The sequence below is a fragment of the Balearica regulorum genome, chromosome 3, assembly GCF_011004875.1.
Source record: "Balearica regulorum gibbericeps isolate bBalReg1 chromosome 3, bBalReg1.pri, whole genome shotgun sequence".
Taxonomy (NCBI): Eukaryota; Metazoa; Chordata; class Aves; order Gruiformes; family Gruidae; genus Balearica; species Balearica regulorum.
Window position 1 is genome coordinate 115,362,870 of NC_046186.1, and position 27,076 is coordinate 115,389,945.

General features: G+C 41.1%; 1 protein-coding gene across 1 annotated transcript in view; it reads right to left on the bottom strand.

Annotated features, from left to right (window-relative positions):
* Nucleotides 1-385: 385 nt before the first annotated feature.
* VPS54 (VPS54 subunit of GARP complex) overlaps nucleotides 386-27,076 on the bottom strand; it is a 52,842-nt gene continuing 26,151 nt past the window's right edge. The window contains exons 10-24 of the mRNA XM_075749672.1: nucleotides 26,189-26,296; nucleotides 22,958-23,013; nucleotides 21,021-21,117; nucleotides 20,204-20,541; nucleotides 18,192-18,321; nucleotides 17,561-17,742; nucleotides 16,648-16,760; nucleotides 15,245-15,308; nucleotides 13,399-13,504; nucleotides 9,795-9,882; nucleotides 8,005-8,126; nucleotides 7,813-7,893; nucleotides 4,015-4,122; nucleotides 2,980-3,074; nucleotides 386-1,009 (exon numbers count right to left, since the gene is read on the bottom strand). Of these exons, the coding sequence (XP_075605787.1) occupies nucleotides 904-1,009; nucleotides 2,980-3,074; nucleotides 4,015-4,122; nucleotides 7,813-7,893; nucleotides 8,005-8,126; nucleotides 9,795-9,882; nucleotides 13,399-13,504; nucleotides 15,245-15,308; nucleotides 16,648-16,760; nucleotides 17,561-17,742; nucleotides 18,192-18,321; nucleotides 20,204-20,541; nucleotides 21,021-21,117; nucleotides 22,958-23,013; nucleotides 26,189-26,296 (1,794 nt within the window). The 3' untranslated portion in view covers nucleotides 386-903. The remainder of the gene's footprint in view (nucleotides 1,010-2,979; nucleotides 3,075-4,014; nucleotides 4,123-7,812; nucleotides 7,894-8,004; nucleotides 8,127-9,794; nucleotides 9,883-13,398; nucleotides 13,505-15,244; nucleotides 15,309-16,647; nucleotides 16,761-17,560; nucleotides 17,743-18,191; nucleotides 18,322-20,203; nucleotides 20,542-21,020; nucleotides 21,118-22,957; nucleotides 23,014-26,188; nucleotides 26,297-27,076) is intronic.

Sequence of the window (27,076 nt, forward strand, 5' to 3'; positions counted from 1 at the left end):
ACTCTGAAATAAATTAATTTCAGTTGCACCGTCCTTAATGGTGCAACCGTACATAAGCAGCCTTAAAAACTTTAAAATTCTTCCTGCTCTGTTTTCCGTGTCCTCCTCTGTCTCTCACAAGCCTCAACCCAAGGCTTTGTTGCAAAGCCCTGACCACCTACTGCTCGTGGCCATGAGCTGCAGGAAACCACCCCCACTCCAGCCCTTCTGCTACCTTCAGATGCCACCAGAAGCCCACTGTTAGGTCATCACTGCTACTGCTGATCTTTCCACAAGTCTATCCTGACAGGGTGTTAGAAAATCCTATCTTCAGATGGCAGTTTGGAGCCCAGCTGTGATAAATCCCCTGAAACAGGACTGCTCCCTAACAAATCTGAATCCTATGTGCAAGCAATCAAAAGACATTTATTTATATAAAGTTCTGTAAAAAAATAAATTTTAGAACAGCATAGTTTCATAGAGAAAAAACATTTTCTACAGAGTTCCAACTGCAAGATTTTTATATTGTACCATCATTAAATAAGGTGGGACACCATGTGAATTTCATTGCACTAGAAGAAATGCAAAGCATCTTTTTAATATAAAGATATACAGAGCATTCTAGACAACTACAGCTGTGTTACAGCTATGTGTTCTTTTGGATTTGGTCCAAAGAAACCTGAGTCTGTTTCCAGAGAGAATGAAAAAAAAAACAAACCATTGCACAGACAGCTGATCACTTGTTTCTTGCTGAAGGACACTGAGAAGATCACTCCCTGCAGCTCACTCTGAGTCTAGTTTCCCCAACTATCAATAGTGTCCTTTCTTGGACTCCGGGTCTTAAGTATTCACCTCACAGTCATCACGCTGCTTAGAAGAAAGTCGGTCTGTTGTCAGAGCCAAGTGACTGCTCCCAGTGGATTATCACCTCTTCTGCTCCCAAATTTCAGCCATGTTTAGGTCTAAGTTGTTAAGGCCTTTCAGAGCTTGAAGGTTTCCAGTGTAAAACGCTACATCAGAAGTAACCAGTCTGCAGTGAAACATATAACACGATTAGCACCTCAACCCATCCCATCCATCTGGGGTATTCAGAAAAATAATCAGCATTTGTTTACAAATCAGGCGCACAATTACACCAATGCACCTTAAAATATGATGTCTTGGTTAGATCTTGTAAGTATCAGTTCAGAACTTGATGCTACAGAGGTGGTTTATTTTACAGGAGTGACAGGACATGACTACTGCTAGGTGTAAAACTAGTCATAGAGAAGGGAGATCAAACGACTAGAAGGAACTGGGCATCTAAAACTTCTATTATCTTGTTGCAATCCCAGGCTTAGCTTGACTTAAACCCCTACAACTTAGATTATTAATTATTAATTACAACATTAGCATCTATATTCTACAAGCTTAATGTAAAAGCAACCAAACAGCAGTATTGTTTGTAACAGTTTATACACAGCTAAAATCCCTCATAGGTTGTTGAAACATAACAGGGAATGACAGAAACACCATCACCCTTCCAGTTAGGAAGCAACGAGATGTAAGCATAGAAGTTGTATTTTCATAGTAAAAAAATTAACCAGGATTCACAGACCTGGATTTTTACTATTATTACCGAAACAGGCAGTTTAAGATGGGATGAGGATCAGAAAAGCACATTCAAAAGTAGGTCAAATGAAGACCGCTGAAAAAACAGCAAGTGAAATCCAGCATTTGATGTTTCCCTTCTCAAAGGGCCCCAGCTAGGTGCTCCCAGAGAGCTTTGTTCTGAAGGATGTAACTGCTGCCAGGGGAGACACGGATGCAGGGCATTACTGTTTCCAGCTGCTGGGAAATGCCTGCAGGATGTCACGAGGAACACCCGCCCCGCCCTCCTATCCAAAGGACCCATTTAGGCCATCCAACCACATGCATCAAACAAAAATGGCAAGAGCAGCGCAAGGAGCGCAGGGCACACTGTTCGGGACTGTGCTAGAGACCCAAGTGTGAAACTCTCCCGAACACAGCCTGGGGGCTCTCATTTCAGCTGGGGTCGCTGCGGCCTCACTCCTCATCCAAACACCTCAGTAAGCACCAAAGGCAACTTGATGTCATCTTCTGAATACACCACAAGCACAGAAAACCATTCCAGACAAGCTTATTCATCCTTGTACTCTGTGAAAGAGTCTAAGCAGGACAAGTAAGAATAAATTGGACAGAAGCAAAACTCTTCTTCATTCCAGCAACATTTGAAACATTTATAAACTTCCTTCTCTGGCTTCATCAACCTAAACAATGCTTTCTTGCATGTGGGTAGGCCGACTGAATTTCACCCTTACTACATGGCAAATAAACATCCCTGGGTCATTAAGAACCCCACTGTTTCAGGGGACAATCCAACTTAGAACAGGATTCAGACTGCAGGAGGCTGTGCACTTTCCCGGGAGGTATGGGACAGCAGACACAGCCACCACACTCTCTCGGGAGAGGTACCACTGACCTCTTTTGGTGATAGAGGGCTGGGCTGGGGCAGGAAAGGGGAGAAGCTCTGTGGGCATAATCTCTGTTTCAAATTTAGTTCTGCTGTAAAAACAATTTCTGTACAGAAGCTGCCCATTGCACAGATGAAATACCACTTTTTCCTATTTTTGCTTTGCTAGTGCCATGAGTCATCATCCACATTTCAAAACTGCTTCATGAATCACACAGTCCTTGCAAATTAAACTGTGGCTACTGCTGTCACACAAAAGGAGAAAAAGCAATCCACAAACTGAGGATACCTATAGCAGGTTTCCAGTAAGATGATGCCCAACTCCCAATCTATTACCATGCTGACTGCATTCCTAGTTCCTATGGAAAGGCACAAGTCATGTCCTTTACTGTAAGAAAGCTCCAAACGGGGCACACTAAAACATGGAGCATGGCTGCATTCTGCAATCACAACTTTCCTGCAGAAGACAGAGTCTGCTTATTTAAATTAAGCAGTAAAAAAAAACCCAACCAAGTGCTCAAACGTACCCATTCAGAGGTCCTCCATCATTGACTACATTTAGGTGAGCAAGCTGCCTCTTCAGGTGAAGTTTGTAACTTGCGTTAATTCGTAAAAACAACATCTAGAAGAAACCACAGAACCAGAGTAAGGGACCATCCCCTTGCTTGCATCACTGCATACAGAAAGGAAATACATTGCAAACACCTTTAATCACTAACCTTTGGGTTTGTTTTTGCAATTCATGTGATTATTTTTTTTCCCCTTCTGCCAGTCCTTTGGCCTCCTAATCTTTCTGGCCACATACAATATGTAACATACAGGACAGTATACACCCTCACCTACTTGTTGTGTGTTGCACTTAAAGGACACGTTCTTTGAAGCATGAATTTTTCCTCCCTGTTGTCTGAAGCATCCAGCAACTTGTATTAAGGCGAGAAGATAACTAATCTCTTTCCTGTGCTATAACTACTTAAGTCTTTTTTTCCAAGAGAAAGTGTGTAAAAGAGTTTGAAGGGACCATTTAATTTAGTGTAAAAGAGAAACTACAACTTAGTGTATTCAGTGACTGGATTGGTCGTTTCTGTCCTTAGATTTACAACTCTGCAGTAGCAATAACTGCAGCGAAATACTGAAAAGGCACATCTGGTACAATTTGGCTGCATAATACATTTAGGGACCTTTGAAAGCCACTAAGTCTGAGCAGCATTACAGAAGAATTCCCTAAAAGCGCTGTACTCGAGCCCCAAAGTGTTGCCATTTGTGTATAGTTTCAGCGCTAACTCCTGAATTCACCTCTCTAGACATTAAAATGCAGCTCAAAATGCTGGAATCAGTCTGTCTGTTTTGCATGTCTCATCAGTCTTCCTGCACATCCAAACACTTACTTCAGTTCAGACCAAGCTGTCTGCATGACTACTGCCAACCCCTTTCACATGTGGGTTTTGCAAAGACTCAAAACAAGATATTTTCCCCCCCCTACATAAAGCAGAAGTCTCTTTTGTTACAGAGTTGGTGTGCATTTGCAAGGGAGGTGTTACATGAATCTCAAAAATAACATTCACCTGAGTTTTCTCCTCAGGAAGGAGATCATATATAGCTTCATGCATCTTTGCCATTTGCTTGCAGATATTCCTGAAGCATGCTGAAGGAACAGGAGCTTTCACTTCATACTGGAAATAAAAACAAAACCAGTTTGGAAATAAAAACAAAACTCCTTTCTGCCACCTTGAAACAGTTTATAGAGGAGAATTTCCAACAGCCATCTGAAGCCCTGCATTGCTAATAATGTCATGAATCAAGGCTCATTTAGCATATCACAAATTAAAATGGTCGCCGGGCATGATCTGATTCAGTCAAGGACTATCATACAATCTTTCTTTATAAGCAGACAGTAACATTCCAACCCATATGAAATCTGAGGACTTCCCAACTTCATCTATTCGTCTTTGGTAGTATGAATTGCTTCTCTGAATTGCTCATTACTTTTTGTTGGTTTCCCTTACCCTATGAATTACAGATGGAGAGAGGATAATCACTGTGCCAGTCACACAGATGCCCGCTGTGTGGCCCGCTAGCTGGCCATCTCCATCAAATTTGGTTGAGTCAATGACAGACAAGCAACTCTACCTCTGATGAACATGTCCCTCAAGTACTTCGTGAGAGAAAACTACTTCTAAGATCACATACATCCAAATTTCTGAAGAAACAAGGAAAGGAAAGCATAAAGAAATAGAAGCTCCTAAAAACTCAATATTGGCCATAAAAACATCAAAACAACAACAAAAAAACCCCAACACAAAAACATTGCAGAAATACCTTGGAAAACAAAGTAGAAAATGTCTTTTTTCCCAGTGACTGAGATCAAGAAACAAGACACTGGAAACCACCAGATGGCAAGAGACGTGCTACTAAGAGAACAAAATTCTTTCGACCCCTCCCTGAACAGGGAAGATCTGAATGTGATTTCAGAAGCACTTTGAAACACTATCCCAGAAACAGTGAGGTCAGCTCTTCATTTCCTGGTGGGAAGCCTGAGCTAGCACAGGCCTGGGTTAAACACTGGTAGGTCATCTTTGGTAGGGTGATACTTCCCCACAGAGCCTTGCACAATTCAGTGGAAGAATTGAATCATTATAACCAAATTATTTATAAACACATGGGAGGAGATGTGCTCTCTCATGCCTCCCTGAACTGTGAAATAGAACAAAGCTTGGCTGGGTGCAAGAGGAAAAAAAAAAAAAGGGGGGGGGGGGGGAAGTTTTCAGAAAGTCTTCATGAAAAAGCCAAACTGACAACCTATTCTAAAAGGAGAAGTAGCACAAAAGCAGCTATAGGAGCCCTGTTCCCTGCATGGGACAACCGCACAGCGTACAGGATTGTGCCTCAAGACACAAGAGTCAGGCAACAAATGATCTACAATTTACCAGTATGCTGTAAAGCCAAAGGGAACTGGCAAGCTGCAGCGATGGCCCTTGCATGACTACAGACAAATCAAACTCACTATTGTTGGGGGGGGGGGGACGACACCAACAGCACCTGAAAGAAACATGAGCTCCAGCCCTGCAAGTTGTTAGCCATTTTTATCTCCAGCTAAGGTCAACAGCATGTAATGCCATGAGGGATCAGACAAAAATTTACTGCTCTTCTGTCCAAACAGTCACAAGACAGCAAGCTTCAAGAGAAACTAAGAACTCACACTGGATTTTTTCCATGAACATTTATCCCTTTTTAAAATCCTACGCCTTTTTCACTTGTTAATTATAGCTGTTAAATGCCCCTGTTCCTGTACTATTTCCATGCCAAAGTTAATAGACAGATGCTGGGAACTGTCCGTGCTGTTGTGAAACGCCTCACTGAGTGGACAGCCTCATCCCAGTGGCACTGTGTGAAGACAGCTCCTGTTCCACGGAGCTCCCAGAGGGAAGCAGAGCCTGGAAACACAAAAGTAACTTGCCCGCATTACCCAAGTGCCAGGTCAACGTCCCATCTACTGGACCAAACCGTTTGTCTCCTACAAAGCGGGTTTCTAGATCGTGCAATGTTTGTTTTTAAAGCACGCTGGATATGCATTGCTATGAAACTCGTTTGCTCACTCATTCAGATTTACACACTTTAGCAGGTGACCACTTTATTCCACAAGGCACTGAAATATTTGGACTCTCACAAAAACATGTAAAACAAAGAACATACTGACACGGTTGTACTGACATGCCCATTTGCAAATGTCCTGGTTTTATGTTCTTCACAGCCTTCAGTGCCAAGATTTCATTATTTCAGGAACAAGACAAGCCAAATTATGGGGTATGTTAGGAATGGAGGCAAATCAACACATGGTCTCCTTTTCTCCTGTACTCTGTGGGTTCCATTCATGTGAGCCAGACACTCTCACTCAAGCATTTAAGAGCTCTAAAGGACAGGAATATTCTCAGTTTGTATCTCACAAGGGGAGAACAGGCTGTGGAGATGGAAGGACAGTAAGTGACGAATGCTTATTAACTTCCATCAAGAACACAGACTGTGTTACTGGTTTGTTGTTGGCTAGCTTGTTTAGTATCAATAATCTAAATTCTTGCATTTGTCTTTTATTTTCAAGAGATAAGAGGTAAAGTAACCAAAGTGACATGTTACTTCATAGAACAGGTATTTTTTATGTGGGGGAAAAAACCAAAAAAGCAGCAGACCGCTATTTGGATCTTTAGAAAAGGGTATAAACACATTTTAAAAAGTGCAAACACAACATGGGGCAGGGAATCCTAATTTAAATGCTTTGGCTTTTTTTCCCCCCTAAGTTTAGGTAACACTATTTGATGGCCCAAAGAAACAGATGAAAAGAAAAAGCACAACATAAAATAAACAGTAAAATAAAAGAAACAGCAAGGAAGACAGAAATGCTGCCTGTTACAGCTGCCTCACTGCAGCCCCCATCAGCCTGTCCCGGACCTGTGCTCCAGCAGGGAGATGCTGTGCTTCTCACGAGCTCCTACAAGGAAGAGGGTGACCCAGGCTAATCGATCAAGTCAGTCAGTAAAGAATTAATGTTTTTCTCTCATGAAACAGCTTGCTTGTTTTGGTTGGTTGGGGTTTTTTTGGGGTTTTTTTAAGAGCATAAGATCCAAAGCAAAACACTAAGCTTTAAAAGCTCATCTACCAGAGCTGTGGGCCCAGGAGGCCCCATCTTGGGGCAGTCTCTCTCAGCGTATTCTGCCTGGTTACGAGTCAGAGTGAGTGGATCCAGCCCAGGTGCAACCTGTTCCACTGACGAGCGTTCAAAAACCAAAAAAAACCTAAGAGCACTTCATGGGACAGCTATTAACACCACACAGCAGGAACTGCTAAGGGCAGACCTCTAGCCCCTCTGGCCTGCAGCCCAATAGATGAGCTGGTCCTTCCCCTCCAAAAACTCTTCCTCTTCAGCAGTTTTTTGCTGTTTCCTCAGCTGCAGGAAATTACATGCTCCCCGCTTCCAAAAAGGCACCATTGGGAAGAGCAGGAAATGGGAACTGGCTCAGCCTGACTGCAGATAAGAGCTGTCAGTGGATAAAACTGCCGAGGGTAGGAGAGCACTTCTCTTTCTAAACACCAGAGCATCTGCGCCAGCCAAAGCATTTCTGTTACTGCTGAAGGAGTAAACACTTTTTTTTTTTTTGTGGGGGTGAAGGTGAACGACACTCAAGTGGCAAGTGTTAAGACAAAACACATTCACAAGTACAGAACAGAGCTTTGTATTTATACAGTTTAAAGAAGTTCAAACAATTCCTGATTAGGAAAGTTTAAGACTCCATTTGAAACATCTAGACTGTATACAATGAGCCCTCCAACTGCAATTTAGAGAGTGTAAAATTATTTCCATAAATCATTACCTTGGATAATAGTTTGTCAAATAAGCTATCCATTATGGCAACAAGCTTTGCTGAAATTTCAGCTATGTGGTCATGATAATCCTGTAATGGAAGAAAGCAGGGTTTATTTACTATCTAATGGCATTCATATTCTTCAGAGCACAGTTAAAAAGCAGAACTTTGCGTTTAATTAGGAAATGCCAAAATAATTACCTTTGTAATGTGGTCAAAATGCCTGAGCATGCTAAACTGCTTCGGCTGCAGTCGAGCTTCAAAATGAGCCCTGATAATAGGAATGTAGTGTACGATTAGCTGTAGGCAACGTGAAGAAAGGGCTGTAAATCCAGAAGTGAGAGAGGAAAAGAAAAATAAATTATTTATTAAACAGGAAGAGTAATTTTGTATAGACTGTACCTCCTTTAACGTAAATAACAGATCTGACACAATTTAACATGCATTTTCTGGGTTGTGGCTTGGGGTTTTTTTGTTTGACCGTTTGGGATTTTTTTTTTTTTTTTTTTTTAAAAAGGAGGTAAGCATTTGTTTCCACTGGGAAACCCTACCCAGTGAAGACGCCAGACTAGTACCTGGCTATTCACACCCAGTTTCTGTAAGATACGGGATAAGGGACTAATTTTACAAGAGGCTTTAAGTGTCTACTTGACATTTTGAGCCCTGAGCACATGCAGGCATCAGAGATCTCAAAAGACCTGACTCATCAGCTACCTAACCTCGGCAACCGCATTCTCAAGGCATCAATATTTCTTCTGCGGGAGGTGTACATAAACACCCTGCCCTGCCAGTGCTGAGCTGCCCAGAGCCTGAACCTGCTCGTGTCTGCGGTACCGGCAGAATTCTCAAAATCGAGCTTCTCTTGTGTCCAAGAGGGCCTGAGCCGGCAGCAGGACGTATGGTGGTGCCAGCATGGTCACCACACTGGCCAAGCCTTCTGGAGCAGACCTGACCCAGCTTTTCTCTGCTCCCTTGTGTCTGCTTCAACACCACGGCCCCTTGCGAGGAAGCCTCTCAACCCATCCTCCTCAAGGTATTCCATTTAAAAAAGAAAATGCAGACTGGCAATCAGGACACCCTGAAACATGGCAACTGCAAGTTCAAACATCTGCTTCAACCCATCAACCAAAGGCTCTTAATTTCAGGAGATAGTTTAAAACCGGGGGTCTCAAGTAGTGTGTCAGACTTTTCTGTAGTATGGTACTGGGCAACTAGTTCTCCCCAGCTTGAAAAGCAGCTAAAGCAGTCCAGGTGGGTAACTTGGGGCCGGCAATTCAGGTGAATAGCTGCACACTGAAAATGAGAAACTCTAAAGCTCAAACCATAGTTCGGATTCAGCATGCAAACACAGAGCCCTAAGTTACTTGACTGGGCCGAGACATTCAGCCACATAAAGGCTAACTATTCAATTCAGAGCCACCCACAGAAATAATTTTGTGCATTACTGACATGTGGTTATAACCCACAGGAGCTGCATGTGGACACAGCGTTACAGAATACAGCACCATGGGGCAGACAAGACAGCACAGCTCAGCGAAATGCATGGGGAGACAGGGGTTTGGTTGCATTCCTCAACCTACCTAATTCCAGTCTCAAGATCTAAGTGCTAAGCAGCTCCCAAGCATGCCAAAGTCACCACTGAAAAAGTAACTACACCTTCCCACAGTCAAAAAGTTTTCATGGAAAACTTGCTAGCCTGTACATTTGTTCTTATATTTCCTTCATGTAACACAGCGAAGCTTTAAATTTAAAAGTGGTCCAGTAGACAGTAAAGGAATTTAATGGATTTTAACGCACCCCTTAATCAGACAATTCACTAGCTTTTGTACGTATTTTACCCCCTAACCAGCAAGGTCTTATCACCCTCTGTGTTCCATGCATGGCACCATGACACAAACATAGCTTATCACAAACGTTTAGGGTTTTTTTGTGTTTGTTTTTTTTAACAAGCAGGAGAGCAACTCTGACATTTTAAATATAGAAATCCATACCTAGGTTTTTTGTAGTGATTGTTTTCAAACCAACAACTTGTAATGCACCAGCTCCAAGCACTAGTTGGCAACTTCTAGAGTTGAAATACTGTGAGAAAGAAAAAGACAGTGACAATTTATGCTGACTCTAACAACTACACACACCACAGTTTAGAAATACTATCAATAGAATTCTGTAAGATTAAACAGATTATTACAAAAATAAATGAAGGCCAGTACTAGGGTTTCACATACTCCTTGCTAAAGGAGTCCATGACTGTTAACTAGTAAGACAAAAGCAGCTTTTTCACCACTCTCAGTAGTCACTGGCATGTAGTATTTTTTAACTCAGCTTACATTAAAACACTCAAAGCAGCTTTTCAGCAAAGGGAAGTAGAAATACTGCTATTAAAAATACAGTTAGCTACTCAGTGATTTCGATCCGGAAACTAATATCTACTTCTCTATGAGACCTTTGGGTGAGGCTTCTGTCAGCATGAAAGCAGCAAGTCAGACCTGCTGCAGACTAGCTATGTTCAGCCTTACTTTGAAAGCTGTACACAAGAACAGCTTTGTACTAGAAGTCTATAAAAAATACTTCTCAAACAAGGGCTTTGGGTGGAGTAAAGGGTAAGGATCTCACTAGTTTTGCTAGTAGACCAGACCAGTGTAATACCAGAGTTGAAAATACCAAAAGAACAAGTTTTTGCTCTGGCTCTAGACCTTCCCCACTGCTGATGTTAAAGACAGCTTGAAAGCACTGTAACTCACTGCTGCTAAGGTGGCTGAATCTGTCTTTGAAACACTACAAAATGCTGAGATTAGAAAACAATGCACAGAAGGTGCCACATCAAAATCCAATTCTGTAGGAATTCCAGGTATATTGGATGGCTCAGGACTTGGTCATCCTAACTTAGCTCCAGCAGAAAAAAATTATCATTAAATGGACACAGGCTAGCAAGGTCTCTGGACAGCAAGACAGTTCCTGTTAGCGTATTCTGTCTTATTTTGGAATTCCACTCTACCACCCAGCTTAAGACACAAGATATTCTAGATTGGCTTGGGTGATGCAGCAGAGATAGAAGAGCCCTTGCTGTTGTCCCCAGTTCCTGCTCTGAATGGAGAGCGGAAGTCCCAGGCTTTGTGTTTGAACAGAACTTTTCTGTTGAAATTGGCAGGCAAAACCTACAGAGAGCTGACCCTTTCTCTTGCATCTGAAGAAAGATTCACAAGAAATTGTGACAAGGCTGCCGTGCAGCTCGTGTCTGCAACACAGAGGATTTCCATCACATAGAGCTCCACTTGTTTGGGGCCACAATCCTACTTCACAGGTCTTGCTTCATGATAATGCAAGAACAAACCCAAAATTTCAACCCTCCTTGAGTAAAAACAAGAAATAATCTTTCTGGCTATTGCCTAGAGTCAGTCAAAAACCACAGGACCAGAGAGGATATGCTCTGAACACCGCACACCCACTCTGGGCTGCTGGAGTGGTGTATCCAGGGCCAGAAAAGCAACCCAGACCTAGTGCCACAACTGAACCTGAGCTACATGTGGCCCCTTGACCTGTGAGAGGCAGACAGAAGTCAGGATTTGAAACGTTCACTTCAACTCCTCCTCCTCCTCCTGAAAAGCAAGATCTTTTCTTATGCCTCCTGGTGGACTTTAGAAGTAGATCCACTGAGCCAAAGACAGATGTATCCTTCACAGACTAAGCTGCTCTGAAGTATTGAGCTCAGGCTAGCGCCAACTCACTGACTGCATGGCAGACCATTAAAAACACGCTCTATAAAGGATGATGGACCCACGTACTCTCCCCCTGCCTTTTGTGAATATTACTCAGTTACCGAACTGTATTACTCAGCTACTGAGCCTGTTGCAGACAAAGCAGAGAGGAAGTAGCATGCCTAAAACATCAAAAGAGCAATACCCCCTCCTTGTGACTGCTTGGAGGAAAGCATTTCTGTGTTTTGGCACCGTGGCTGCAAGCCTTCTCTTGTCTGCACCAACTAAACAACTCCAATAATTATGATCATGGTTTTGTCCATACACAGGTGTCATTTCACTCTGGTTGCAGCCACAGTTCAAAACGGCCTGAAATTCCATCACCTGGGAACACTTTACAGTTGTTTCCATCACAGTAAAGACTAGCTATTACTACCTTCAAAGCTTGATAGGTCTGACAGTTGTCAAACAAAAAGCTTAGTGACCTGCAAGGACACCTTGAGTGGCTCTTATTTTGTCCAAAGTGTAATAAACGAGCTTTTGTTTTTGCTAGCTGTTCTTGTCATCTCTCCAACTGATGGCACCTCGTGCCAGATAGGAAATAGAATAATTAAGCTGCACACATTTGAATACCAAGGAATAAACTACAAATGACAGAGCTAGAACAAGAAGTTGTGGATGCCCCATCCCTGGAAGTGTTCAAGACCAGGCTGGATGAGGCTGTGGGCAACGTTGTCTAGTGGAGAGTGTCCCAGCCCATGGCAGGGGGGGTTGGAACTAGATGATCTTTAAGGTCCCTTCCAACTCAAACCATTCTACGATTCTAAGATATGGTAAGGAAAGAGAAGTAACAGAGATGCAAATCTGACCAAGTTTGAGGCATCTGCTGCTACTCTGCCTGCCTGCAAAAAAGTGCTGCAGGCCTTGAGTGAAGCAGCAGCTGGAGAATGAGAGGTGAAGAGGGGCATCCCCAACCCCAGAGTGACTGATTTCTCTTGGATAGTGCTTTCAAAAGGGAAGGTTTGTGAATGAATCTGAATGATGACTGCAGGGAGGAGCACTCCTACATGTGGTTATTTGTATAAGGAACCAACAGGAAGATTATTTAAAAGGTCCATCTCCCAGGGTGTGTTTCCCCTCTCCCGTCCCCCACCTTATGTAAAATATACTTTCAGAGCATAAAATCTGTTCGTCTTTTATCAATCATGCTTATGTTCAGAACTCTTAGACCTGACATAACCTTTGTGGACAAAGAAACAAGTGAAAATCTTGAAATAAATTAACTGCTAGGCTTTGGAGCCTATATATGACACTTTTAGGGTGCATTCATGGGCTCCTTTTATTATCGTTTACTTATATTACCTTGCAGTATCTGAGCTTTACCAGCTTTCCCCTTCTCTAGTGAGAAATAAATGACAAAAAGGTCCTGGTCTTTCATCATCTTTACATTTCACAACAGAAGCTTCATCCCATAGTATTTTTCATGCTTCTACTGACTATACCTCTACTGACTTGTAAAAAAACAAAGGACTTGTCTCCTTCCTGAATATAGATATATCTCTGTGGCACCTGGGATCAAATTGTTTTTCTTCAGTTGCATTAATCCTACACCCAGCCTGAAGGACAAGCAGCTCTAACAAGCACTACTAGATGGGATTTCCAATATTCCGGGCGAACAAGAGGAAAGACAGCCTTCCTGAAGTTAATTCACACAACAAATTGCATCTTTAATGCTCTTAGCTTAAAAGGCTACCTTACGGCACAGTAACAAATGCAATCATTTCTAGACAATTTATATCATTTATATGAAATCATAAAAGCATGTGAAGCATTACGGAGTAAGACACGTTCTCCACCCTGAATACCCCTGTTAGCACAGATGGTATGTTTGGAGTCATACCTTCAGTAAATCAGACAGGCGGGTAAGCATGTCAGTGGTGATGGAAGGAATGTTATCCACACACTGGCAGTACTCGAGGATTATTCTTATTAACAGCAATACTGTCCTACAAGAGAGGGAACAGCCAAATGTGTCATCTCAGTGCACAGATGTTGGGAAAAAAAATAAAAATCAAACAGAAGTCGGTCATGTTGACAGAAGGTCACCTAATGCTAGAGATTATAGCATTAAACAAACTCACTAATTGATCTGAAGTAAAACATAAAAGATATACACATAAAGAATACCCATTCCACAGGGTGGCGTGTGGAAAAAGTACTTGACATATATGAAAGTCTCTAAGGTGTATTGGTGTTAACTGTTTAATTGCCAAAAAAGCTACTGTGGAACTGCAGAAGTTTCCACGCAGATGTTGGCAGGAGACAAAAGAAATCCAGAGCTCTTTTCTTATACTACTGTGTAACTCTGGCCAAGTTTGAGTAAGTATAAAAATCCACAAAATGTAGACAACCCCCACCACTGAAAAGAACGTAACAAATACGCTAAGGAGTCACAAAGACAGAAGGCAGCTGTGAAGAAACAGCACCAAATATTTAAAGACACTCAACACCTGTAACTTCCTCTGAATTTAGTGGGACTGGAGAATTTGGGAACTACAGGATGGAATTAGGAAAGCTCCACAAAGAGCAGGTACGGTCCTTAGAATTCAAATACACAGAAGGCAAGAAAACTAAGGCAAGATCAAGTGTTCAGAGTAGATATTCTAACATTTCAAAAAATAAAATCTCTTTCTTCCTTTAGGCAGTACAGTGCAGAAAGAGGATGAACAATCAACTGAAACACCTGGAGAATGTTGGGGAACATCTTGGCTCTTTTTGGTGAATGCATTTTATTTGATTAAATACAATGTAACTGTATGTAGAAGTGTGTACAAATAAAACAAGTATTTGCATAACATGAAGCTGACAATATAACAAGTTTCAAATGAGCAGAGATGGATTATCAAACACATCATCTATTAAGTAAACTTTATCCTTTAAAGAATGTTCAAATGCTTCTAAATGGTCTTTTGCAGTGGTATCAGTTGGCTGGCACAGAAGTTCCGAGCCATCAGCTTCTGTTTCTAACTGAACAATGACACATCATCATGAAGTAACTCATAAAATGACAGCTGGTCAAAGACATTATGTAAATCAGAACATTTAAGTTTGGGGCAAATTGATGTTAGGTCTCTGGGAAGTGAGATGTCCACGTTTTACTTCCTCCCCAAAAACACTCTCGTGTATATTTAATGCTTAAGCCTCACAGCCTTTGGAAACACAGCATGCTTTTAAATGAAAGAAGTATGTGAGCGTTATATATTTTAAAATGTCTTTGATACAACCAGCTTTAAAAAACTCCTTTCTGATCCAAAGCAATAGCATATGCAGCTACTGAGATAGCCCATATCTTATTTCTTATTCTGAATAAGATAAGCATTCATTCAATAGTGTACTCATGTATTTTTGCCAGAGATAACCTATAATGGAAGAAATAACAACAGTGTGCTATGAAGACAAACCTGTATTTTCATGACTACGTGTTTTCATGAAATAATTGGAAAAAACATATTCAAATGAAAACATCAATTTGAGCCTAGTCATTCAGAGAAGAAACAGCTTTTTAGTGTGCAGAAGAGTTTGCAATGTTTTGTAACTGTTTGGGAACTAAAGAGAAACTAATCTGTGGAAGGAAGGAGGGTTTTTTTTATTTAAATAAGATTGCTAAAGCTGTTAGTATTCATCACAGTTCTACTCAAAACTTCTTGCCAACTAACCCACTGCTAATAGAAAAGAGTGCATCTTACCCAACTGTTGCATATTTTTGTCCTTCAACAATAAGGAAATCAGTTGGCTTTCTTTCTTCGGTAGCTAGACATTTTAGCAAGAAAGGAAAAGGGATTAGTTGAACTAAAAACAAGCACAAAAAAATGCTAGTTTCTACAAATTTAGTGTTCACTTGCTAAGGCTTGAAAAAAAACCACAATCAATCTTTGGAGCATTGTTCTCTTTTACAGTATTTATTATATAGTTGGTCACCCATCATAATTATTATGACCTGTAAAGTTACTTTATTATCTGCTGGCATTTTAGATCAAAAATCCCCCAAAGTCCCACAGTCATTATGGACTTCAAAACCTCAAATACAAAAGGTTACAAGTAGTAGAAGCAGAAAAAAATCATCAGGTTTTCTACTATACATTCTCAAATGATTTGCTGTGTATATTAATATTTTTAGCTTCAAACCACTTCTTCCCCAGGCTTCATAGTAGAAGCTCTTACTGATGCAGTTTTTCATGCTAAATTTGATACCACCAGTTTTATATCTTCTTGAAGGAAGCTGTATGAGTTTATTTTAAGAGCAATGGTTGATGAACATATTTTGGTGTCATGTTTCATAACCGGAGTGATTATTGCCTAATACGCCCGCTCTCTCCGATATATTTCTTTTTTGAGGGGTCAGGGTTTCTCCATCATGACATTACTGTATTTTCTTCCTTCTCATCTATTGCCATTTTCTTTCCCCTCTATGTATGATTTCTTCCTGTTCTAGCTATTCACACACGTTCATCACTGCAATATTGGATGAGAACCCTCACCAGGTAAGAACGCATTATGTGTTCGTGTTTTGCACATGCGGAAGTAGGGCACGAGGAGAAAAAAGTGACTTGTCTGAGGTCATATGAGGTTTCTGTGGCAAGGTAAATAATTGAATGTACATGAGTTTTCACTTCCATGAGCAGCCACATAGCATGCTGTTTTTCATTTGAACAACTGGCAGATGAAGCAGCGGAAAGGAGCAAGCTTTGTTTAACACAAGGAGGGCTGAGCACACACACATGCTCCTCAGTCCTTCGCAACACTTCAGGGATATTTTCTGGGGACAGACTGAATTTGTGCAAAGACTGTAAGCCTCTACACTGGGAATACTTGTATAAAAAAGTAGCTCCCACCCTGTGCTAACACTTGAATGGGTTTCCAAAAAATAAATAAATAATCTTACTAAGGTCAGCACAAGAAGTTTCAACACTGGTAACAGAAAAAAAGGATGGGGGGGGGGGGGGGAAAGGTATCGGATTCCTTCTGATACCCCCCAAAAGACAGCGAGCAAACACAGATCAAGACTGATGTCAGAATATGTCCATCAACGTTCAATACCAGTATTTGCTGATAATAAATTCAATTAACAGTAAGACTGCAAGATACACACCTGCTGGTTTTTTTTCAGGGAGAGAAATTCTGCCATGTGACACCGAATCGACAAGATCCTGAAACTCGGCAGGAACTTCAGCTTGCTTCCAGCGCTCATTATCCAAGAGTAGGCTAGTTTTAAACACAAAAGAGAGAAGGCTGAGAAAATGAAATACCTTGTCTTAACACCTCTCCTGCCTGTACTGCTGTGCAAGCAAAACTACAGTAATTTTTAAAAAGTCAGTGGGCCAAAATGTTATGTTCTTCATCTTTATTAGAAAGAGGTGCCCAACAATTGACAGCAGCAAAACAGAAAAACACTGTGTCGGCCTAGAGATCTCATGATTCATTCATTCCATCTATTATAGAGGACAAAAGACTACGCTAGGCAATGAAGATCCTTATGAGATCACTGCCACTGAAGTAATGTGTAAATACTGGAATTTTAAGAGCTTTTGATGGATGAAAGCAAAAAGACTTGATGTATGTTAATGGCAAGGCTGTTCCCCAAGTGTTTGGGTTTTATATTTTTATTGTTGGTCTTGTTGGAGGTGTTTTGGGTTGGTGGTGGTATTTTGGTGGTGGTTTTGGTTTTTTTGCTTTTTAACAGTTGGAAGTGATTATCCTGAAGTTACTCTACCCCTGAGACAGAGCAATTCTGCCCTTCTATGTCAGTCCCGAGTACTCCCTGTAGCTATTACTGTCCTTATTCAGGTAACTGTAGAATAATCCAGTTTGAAGAAATTAAGTTATGAAAATGGTAAATGTCTAAGTTGATTGAAAATAATGGGGGTTTAATACAGGTTTTTTTCACCCTCTCAAGTACAACTGGCTTACTAGTGTTCTGGGCAACAAAAGATTGTGTTTGCCTGCCATACGATTGATAAAATTATTCATGTAAGAATATAAAGATCTTCTACACTCAGAGATACCTTAGTTTCGTCTTCCTCTCCTCATGGAATCTATTCACAAATCTATTCGCTTGACTCTGAAGTGCTCCTCGCAAGGACATACTTTTCCTGCCACAGATCTGCTCAGTATCTAAGATAAAGCCTTCCATCAAGCGAGAAAGAGCAACAAACTCATTGGAATTCAGCTTCTCCAGGAAGCCATCCTACATGCAAAGAAAACCACTGTAAGCAGACATAGCACCACAAAAATTCAGAGATGTAAAGAAATAACTAGTCAGCACGTCTGAGGGGTACTACTATTTTAAGAGGCACGTTATTTAACCTTACTTGGGACAGAAAAGGGAGATTGCAGTGCAAGCAGCTACCTTGTCATAGATACGCATTCTCTGCATGGAGAGACAGCAAGTCAGAATATTAAAAAGCACTAAAAAAAAAAAAAAAGTAGCAGAAACTCACATTGCCTTGCAATGACATGATATGTTAATGCTTGCGTGCTCTGGACAGGCGTGCTCAAGCACTTGTGGCAGCAGGAACAGTTACTTAATTTCAGTTGCGAAGACCATTTCAGAACTCGCACTCATTAATCCAGTAACGTGGAGTAAATTCTCGTTAAGGATGAGACACCGACAGTAGTTTGACCCAAGCTCCTTACCTTTGCTCTTGCCATGAGGAACTTGACTGAACGATCATGGCAGATATCAGAGGCATTATAAAGCAACTCTTGTATACTGTTTGCCAGCCTGACCAGTTCCAGGTCAGTCAGCTTCATGTCATCACTGATCCTACAAATGACAGAACCAGTTAGATGAGCATCAATTTATAAAAAAATATGCCAGTATTTCTGGTTGAGGGAGGAAAGAGCCTTGCAGCAACTGTCAAATGCAGACAGTTAATCACCAAAGTCACTTTGTACAGATGGGATTTTCTAAGCTGCTGTCAGTGTCACGTCAGTCCCTGTAACAAGGAAATGCACAACTGCACATCCTTGTATTTCGTTTTAAATCTACATGCTAGCTGCTATTAATGGTCTAAGAGAAAACATGATATAGCCATTACTAACCAACAAATATTATTAATGCTTACTGAGCTAAAGTTTACCCAGCTCCTGTAACACTTCAGCATCACAAGCATACAACACATAAAACACACCATTTTTTCTCCAATCCAAATGTGAGGCCTAAAATAAATACCCTGCACTCCCCACCACCTTAATCTATAGACAGTTATTTTATTCACTCTTTAGACTTCAGGCTTCTAAGCTGGTGCTTTTTTAAAAAGCCTTGTGATTTGTCTACTGTTTTGAGGCTAGCCTGTAGCACAGCTTTGCCATTCATGTAATTAGTTAAGATAACAACCTTTTGCGCCAGTGTGACTGCTCAAGGGGCTGACAGTATGAGAGGAGAGAGAAAACTCAGGACGCTACAGAGCAGCAACTGGGCTAACATTGTCATAACTGAGTAATTTTATTAGCCTGCTCCAAACACAGAGCAGAGGTACAAAGAAAACCAGAAGAGGGATGAAGCAAGTTCATTTTAGAACAGTTATGCAACCAGCCTCAGAAACAACTTTATTGCTCCAGAGCTCTAGCTGAGTGGTATATTTTTAGCTAACTGGGCAAAGTGCTCCAGACCAGTTGGGATCCAATTCCCTTCTCCTCACTGTAACCCTGGACCCCTCTTCACATTGCATTTCTCTTCCAGCATACAACAGATGTTCGGACATACAGAGGCCTGAATTTGTTTTATGCACAGCATATTTATTTTAAATCTATCTCCTTCAGCCAGCGTTGTGATTTGAGGAGGAAGGTCTCTATCAAAACTGACAGTTGCTTCAACACACAAGTATGGGTACTTGAGTAAGAATCAGCTAGGGTGAGCAAGCTACTTGCTACCTTCCATCTTTCAGCTGGTTAACAAGTGGTATTTCAATTTTGGTTCACAAAACTCTGTATCCAGACACGCTGGCTTTTGAAGTGGCTCATGCCTGAGTCCCACACACACTATGCCTGGTTCTTTTAACATGTTAGCTCTGATTTCCAGCCATAAATAAGGTATGCATAAAAGGTTGCCAAAAAGGTTACAACTGTGGAGTGTGGAGCACCACAGGGAAGCACTGCCTATGGTACCAACACACCCAGATGGATTTATTTAACCATGCAAGTCAAATAGTTGACAATGAACAGCAGATTTTTCTCTAGAATGTATCAAGGTGTATTCCATGAAGCCAGCTTAAAAAAAAAACCAAAACAACCCAGAAAAAATAGCCACCGAGAACATGAACAGGGAACAGAGATGCCTCTGCCAGCTAAAGGCATAACAAAGAATGTCTTTCATGTAGGCTAGACATACATCTCTCCTGCTCCCTACAGAAGTGGGGTCCCCAGCAGAACAGATGGAGAAGGGGTCCTTTTCTGTAAGTGACATAATCAGTCCCCATACCACTACATATAGAGGTGACAACAAGGCAAATAAATGAAACAAAGGTGAGCTGGGGACAGTGCAGTCTGATGGCAGTCTCTAGGGGCAATGGTGCTGCATTTTACTTACCTAGAAAGCACATTCCTTCAGAGCAATTTTTGTACTGTATCATCAGAAACAACCACCTGCACCTAACACCTTGTTTCTGACATGCTGCAAAGTGAAGCCAGGCAGCACATTTACTTACATCATCTCTACTCCCCCTGGAGTGACAGAAGACGATGTTTGCTCTTTGCTGGATGAGGAATCGGTAGTACACTCTGGTTCAGAGACCGAATCACTGCTACAGGGCTCACTGTTAGGGGAAGTGTTTCTTTGAGAGGTAGTGTCAGCTGCTACAGGCGGGAGGTCCCCTTCGCTGAATGCATCGCTTATAAACATGCCTTCATGAGTCAGGTAAGCCACTTCTGTGTCCACCGTACTGTCTTTAGCAGAGTTCTTTTGTAAGGTGTCCTCCAGGTCTGTGGTTTTTTGGTTCTTGTCTAGAACCAAGAAAACCACGCTACGGATAGTATTTAACGTTGCCTAGAATCAAATATAACTTTTATTACAAAAAACCCCAAAACCCTGTGCCACTAGCTTGTCCTAGAAAGAGATTTTCTTTTACCCACAAAATTAAACTAAATCCTGGCTTTATTTTCTATTGTGTAATTAGCATTTGGAGGCAGATCCGTCTGTCTGATGGTAACTAATACCAGACATTTGTGAGAACAGTGAAAGAAACCTCATTTGGAGCAATCTAACACATACAAAAGTTCTGCCCTAATCCCTAACAGCCTGAAATGGATGTAATCATGCAACAAGAGGTATTATTTTCCTTCCCACTGCTCTCTTTGTTAGCACTAATCATTTTTGCCCTGGATGCCGATATTCACGTCCCATTCTTTCAATATAAAATTTGAACTCTATAAGTAAAACCAACACCTTAAGACTTCAAGTGGAAAGTAACTTCATTCCATTTCACGTCTGAACTACATGAAGCTCTTGGTAAATGACTGTCTTACCTTTATTCTCTTGAGGAAGATAGTAAACTTAGAAAAAATATTCTTCAGTAAATCAAACCACTGAGGAAAATTCATCATCCTCATCTGGTCTGCAAGCCTAAAAAAAAGAGCAGTATTCAGTAAACAGCAAATGTTTACTGGCCATGATGCCCACTGGCACATAAAGAAAAAAAACATGCTTTAAATGGAATTGTAAATATAAGGAAAATTGCATAGACTTATCTGGCAGAACAACAGACATCACCTGAACAACAGTCACGATCAACACAACGTACGCAAGTGGAATGGGGAAGGAGTTATATAAAAATAGATCATACTAAAAAAATGAAAGCCTCATATTTACCATTTAGTTTTTTCCAGGGCATAATGTTCTTTTCCCTGGGATAAGTATGTGTTACCAACAAGGGAGGGGGGGTTAATAACATTTTCACAAATCATGTGGGAAAAAACAAAATTTACAAAAAAAATTAAATGAAAATATTTTGTAAGTGTTACAAAAGCCTTGTTATTAAGTCCATTTTGTTGCATTGCAATGAGACCACTTCTGCTATTAAAGTGCAAGTCAGCTGTCTGTGGCAAAAGGCAGAAAAGTTGTTGATAGAACAAAAATTAAACCCTGTAATACAGTTAGGACCCAACAGCAGAATAGTAAACATTGGAGAATAGTGACCAAATACCCAATGTTTAAAAATGACCCTGTGCCCAGTCTTTTCCCAGTCTGGGTATGAATCCTGTACAGATTCTGCCTCTCACTTTGCTTTATCAGCTGGTCTGTTTTTATTATCTTGGGGTAACCCTTTGTCGAGCCAAATGAATCAGGAAGCTACAGAAAAGCAGAAGCTGGCAAGGGCCTCTGGAGCTGGGACCTCTGGAGGTGCATTGTCCAACCCCTGCTCAATACAGGTCCAACTAGACTGGGTTGCTCTGGGCTCTGCCTAGTCAAGGCTTCACCATGTCCCACGACGGAGATCTCACAGTTTCTCTGGGCCACTGTTCCAGTGTTCGACCATCCTCACAGGGAACATATTTTTCCTAAGACTCAACTAGCATTTCTCACCTTTCACCTTGTGCCCATTGCCCCTCATCCTTCCCCCGCCCATCTCTGAGAGGAGCCTGGCTCTGTCTACAGCTACCCCATCCCATGGGGTAGCTGTGGGCAGTTCTCCCCCGAGTTTTGCCTTCCCCAGGCTGGAGGGGGACCCAGCTCCCTTGGCTGCTCCTCCTACGCTCCATACTTCAGTCCCCAGTGGCCTCTGCAGGACCTCAGTGTCTTACTTGTTCCTTGACCTGCTGCCTGTGCTAACGTGGCCCAGGCTGTGGCTGTAATGACACACTGCTGGTCCATGGCCAACCAGTTCTCCACCAGGGACCCCCAGGTCCTACCCTGCAAAGCTGCTCTGAAGCCAAGCAGCTCCTGCCTCTCCTCTTGCAAGGGGTTGCTCCTTCCTAGACACAGAACTCAGCATTTGCCTTTGCTGGGCTTTGTGAGGTTCCTGCCCACCCATTTCTTGGGTGTGAAGCTGTCTGATCTCCTCCCTGGATAGCTCCTATTCTCGTTCATGCAGGAGGTACTGAAACTACTGACACGTTTTCATACAAAATCCCAGATTATGACAACAGGGAATGCCTTCAAGTATTTAAGAGACATATGCCTAAATATAGTAGTTTATGCTTCATGCAATGAGGTGCACAGAATTTTAGTATTTATTTTAAAGGTAAGCTTAAGGTAACATTAGAATCTGAATGAGAAGGGGAACACACAATATTCTCACAGAGGCAGACAGAAGCAGAAGTTTAAGGTAAAAGAGATGGATAATCCTGAATTATAGGGAAATTTAAGCACAAATTAGAATGGTAAATTTATCTGTGCTAAAAAGCATCCATCTCCTATCCCCACCCACCACCAAAAAAAAAAAAATATCTGGCTGTATACTTACTTAACAACCACGTCTGTATCTATTTCTTCTATCTGTGATACCGTATTAACCACACACTGTCAAATTTAAAGGGGAAAAAAACAAAAAAAGATCTTAGCTTCCTTCTAACTGCTGCTGAGTTTCATAACACACACAATAAACCTCAAGTTAAACAAGGAAAAGTAAAATAATAAAGGAAAAACATATTTGTATCATTTAACAACTTGTTTCTCTAAAACCAACCAAACAAAAACCCCGAAAGAAACCCCCAAAGCCAACCACCCAAACATCTATTTGCAAAATACAGATGATCAAAACATTCCCAACTGTGTACTAAGCTCTGGAGGGCACACTGACTCCATCTCAAAGAGATCTGCTTTTCTGAGTATGGATGCTAAGCCCAATTCAAAAATGTCTCTCAAGTCAGGTACTTAAGAATAGAAGCCATATTCTTCCCCTTTCCAATGTGACTGGCTTTGGAAAATGTTGGTTGACATCCTTTTCAGCTTTAAATACGGAACTTGGGAACTAGCCTAACCTGGAAGGAACAGCAGCAGGGAAGCGTGGAAGCACACCCCTACAGTCCTGTAATTTCAACTGTTAAGGCAGACCCAGTTTCAGCTGCCCTCCTAGCAGACACGGTATTTTGCTGTCTGTGTGCCCTCCTCTTCACCTCCAGCACACCACCTGCCTCTGTCCCTAGATTTTTCCACATCTTTATTGCTACACAGTGGCCTTTCCTCAAAGAACATTTGTTCTTCAACTAGTACATACAAAACTGACCAGTTTCTTTAGGTGTCAAGAATGATCAATTTTCATTCGAAACATATCTATTGTTTTCTGGCAATTTGTTCACTGATCTCTTTTCACATTACTTGTAAGCCCTAGGTACAAATCGACTCCATTTAGATTGAACTGGGGTTTTCTCCCAAATGTCAATCAATAACCTGATCAAATGAGTGGACGAACTCATCTTGCCTTTAAGTGAATATGTACAATCCAAATGGTGACTGATGGCCACCATCTCAAGCTACATGGATTTTACCTGTGCTTTGAATAACAGTGGTGTCAGTACAGAAGCTTCTTAAAAGCAGACCTTGTTCTTGAACCATGCAGCGTGTTCAGTGCTTACAAACCTCTGCTCTTTCACCTGCCTGGCAGCTACTAAAGTACTGCCCAAAACAGCCCAGCAGCAATGCATTTGAACAGGAAGCACATTTGAGACATGGGAAGGAAACAGTTTCATTTAAGGAAAAATATCCTGAAGAGTTGAGACAATAGCCCTCAATGCAAACGTGTTACACAAACCACACAGAAATACTCTGATCCCATCTATTTTCCCTATTCAACAGAAACTTACGTTAGAAGTTGATTAAACCTCATCTATTACTGAGCAGAGGTGACACCTGAAAAACCCAACACAAAGACAAATATTCCCAGCAGAATAGGAATCAAGAGTGAGCAGGAAAACAGGGAGCACTTCTTGCCAATTATCCAACTGAAAGGACAACGTAAAGGAAAAAATGTCTCCTCATGACTGCTGACACAGGCAAGTGAAAAGGCAATGGACACTGCCGGGCAGATGAACAGTTTTATCGTGGTGTTATTCATTCATGCTTTTTTTTTGTGTGTGGGTGTGTTACACCTTATGTGAAGGCCCAGAGCAGTATGCTCTTGTTTTCCCAAGCTTACAGTAATACAGCAATAATAACTAGAAAGTAGTGCTCACTCCCACCCTGCTGATCTTTCAGGGATCAGGGCAATGACCCAGCCCAGCATCCCATCGCTTTCAGGTGGGGAGAGAACAAGCAGTTAGGGGCAGGGGTGCTTACTCCATTTAAATTGTATTCAGGTCCCATGAAAAAGAGAATCATCGTGAAGAAGTGAATCATTGCCAAATCCTTACAAGAAGTGGTGGTACAGTTGCACATATCACTGTCTATTATTTTCTAATTCTGCCACAATATTCACTAGCAACATCAACCTGTGTTATCTATACCCACTCTGCACAAACAGATCAACAGAACCACGGGGCCGCAATGTGACATGGATTGGGGGACCCAATCTGGCTTAAAGCAAAATAATAAATAATTATGATAATAACAGGTTCCCAACCTGGTTCACAACACAGCTATACTATACCTCATGCTATACTATGAGGACAGGAGAGACTGTCTTCATCTGCTGGCAAACCCACCACCTGACTATCTCCCAGCCTTTGAGATACAAATCAGAGGTGGCTCATAACACATCAGAACATGACTCCTGAAACAATCACATATCTTTAGGGGAGAAAAACACCCCTTGCACAATATTCTCACACATGCATGCAAACAAACAAGACAAGTAAAATTAAAAGTAACAAACTGTTAGTTTGTTACTCTAGTTTTTGTTTGCAAACAAAAGCCATCATGTTACTGTCCAAAACATTCCATGTATTTTTCCCCAAAGAAGTCATCTAAACTTTGTGCATGTGTTGGTTTTAGCTGGTTTTATCTATAAAGACTTCTTGGTTTGAAAAGATAGATAAGCTACCCTAAATGGCAAACAGCAGCAGCAATGTGGTCAAGAATTAATTTTTTTAAATAATTTTTACAGGCTAGCACTACTTCTACGTTCTTCATTACTTCACCTTGCTCTCTTAGAAAGAGGCAACGATGTTTTCCAACCTTTTATCATGTGCCTATGCTAAGTCTGTGCTAACATTCAGGCAAGCCATGTTTTCTGTAGCATTTGTTGGGAATTCTACTGTTTCAACTGACAACTTTTTGATTCTCTTTTATGCATTTACACAAATAACTTGGGGGTTTTGATTGGTTTTTGGAGGGTTGGGACAGGGGGAAGCGCTTTTTGGTGTGGTTTGGGGGTTTGGTGGAGGTTTTTTTGGGTTTTGGATTGGTCGTGGGTTTTGGTTTGTTTTTTTTTTTTAAACAGAGTGTTATGACACAACTATACTATTTGGGAAAACCATTTCATTAAGAGAAAGAAACAAACTAAGCTAAAATCAGGGTATTCAGAACAATGGTAATTATACAGAGAAAGCTGTGATCTGCTTATGCTACCTACTCCTTCCAGAAGGTGTTTTCTGCAAACAGACCTCTGTGCTTCAGGAAGTCCTCAGTGTCTGCAAGCTCAGGTGCTCTAAATGAGAGACCATTGGCCACCAAATACTTCATCAGAATTGTTCTTAATTACTTAAAAAATAATTTCTAAGGACAACCTTGTCAGATACATTAGAAGTATTTGGCTTACCTGTTTAATGATGTTCTTTGCAGTGATAATCATTTCATCTCCATATATTTCATAAAAATTTAGCTTTCTTTGTTTTAAAAGTCCAAATACTAGTGATACAAGTCTCTCCTATCAAGAAAAAAAAAAAAAAGAAAATAAAAAACACACTAAAAATGTCAAGGTGAGGAAAAGAAACAATGGTGAATAGTATTCAGCTCAGTCCAGTGCCTTGAGACCAATGCCATACTTTAAGTATACAAAGTTCCCTGTGGCAACACCAGCTAAGAAAGTCCCTTCCTCCCAGCCCCTTTCATGCCTGCTCCTCAGTTGTGCTTAAAAATATGGATATTTCTAAAGATTAGTGAATTTCCTTACCCTGAACAAGAATGACACTAAATACAATTGTACCAGCACAAGTAAGAATCTATCATGTTCCGGCACAGATGTGGGAAGAAAATATAGGGCAGAAATGGGAGTATTTAAGTGCTATTGCCATTCACTGTATTTCATGAAACCCATGGATGAAACAAGACTAAACAGTTAATGGGGTCTAGCAATTACTGAAGACTAGTACAGGCAAAATCCAGAAAAAAAATTTCCTGGCTAGAAAACAATCACAACAGCTTAATATTCATAAGTTTACAGTCTTCAAAGGAATGAGGAATATATACTGCAAATGAAGCCTGTATTTAGGGCAACCACATGCTTGATACAAACACCCATAAATGCATAGGGAGACAGAATGAGAACGACATGCAACTATCAGCTTTCACTGCAAAACTGAATTTTTACAGTCAAGTAGATAGGACAGTCCATGTTCTTTTCCACTTACACGTTGAGGTTCATGAAGTGAACTCCGTATACATTTAATCAGAGAAAAGAGATCTGATTATTTTGAAAAAATAAAGT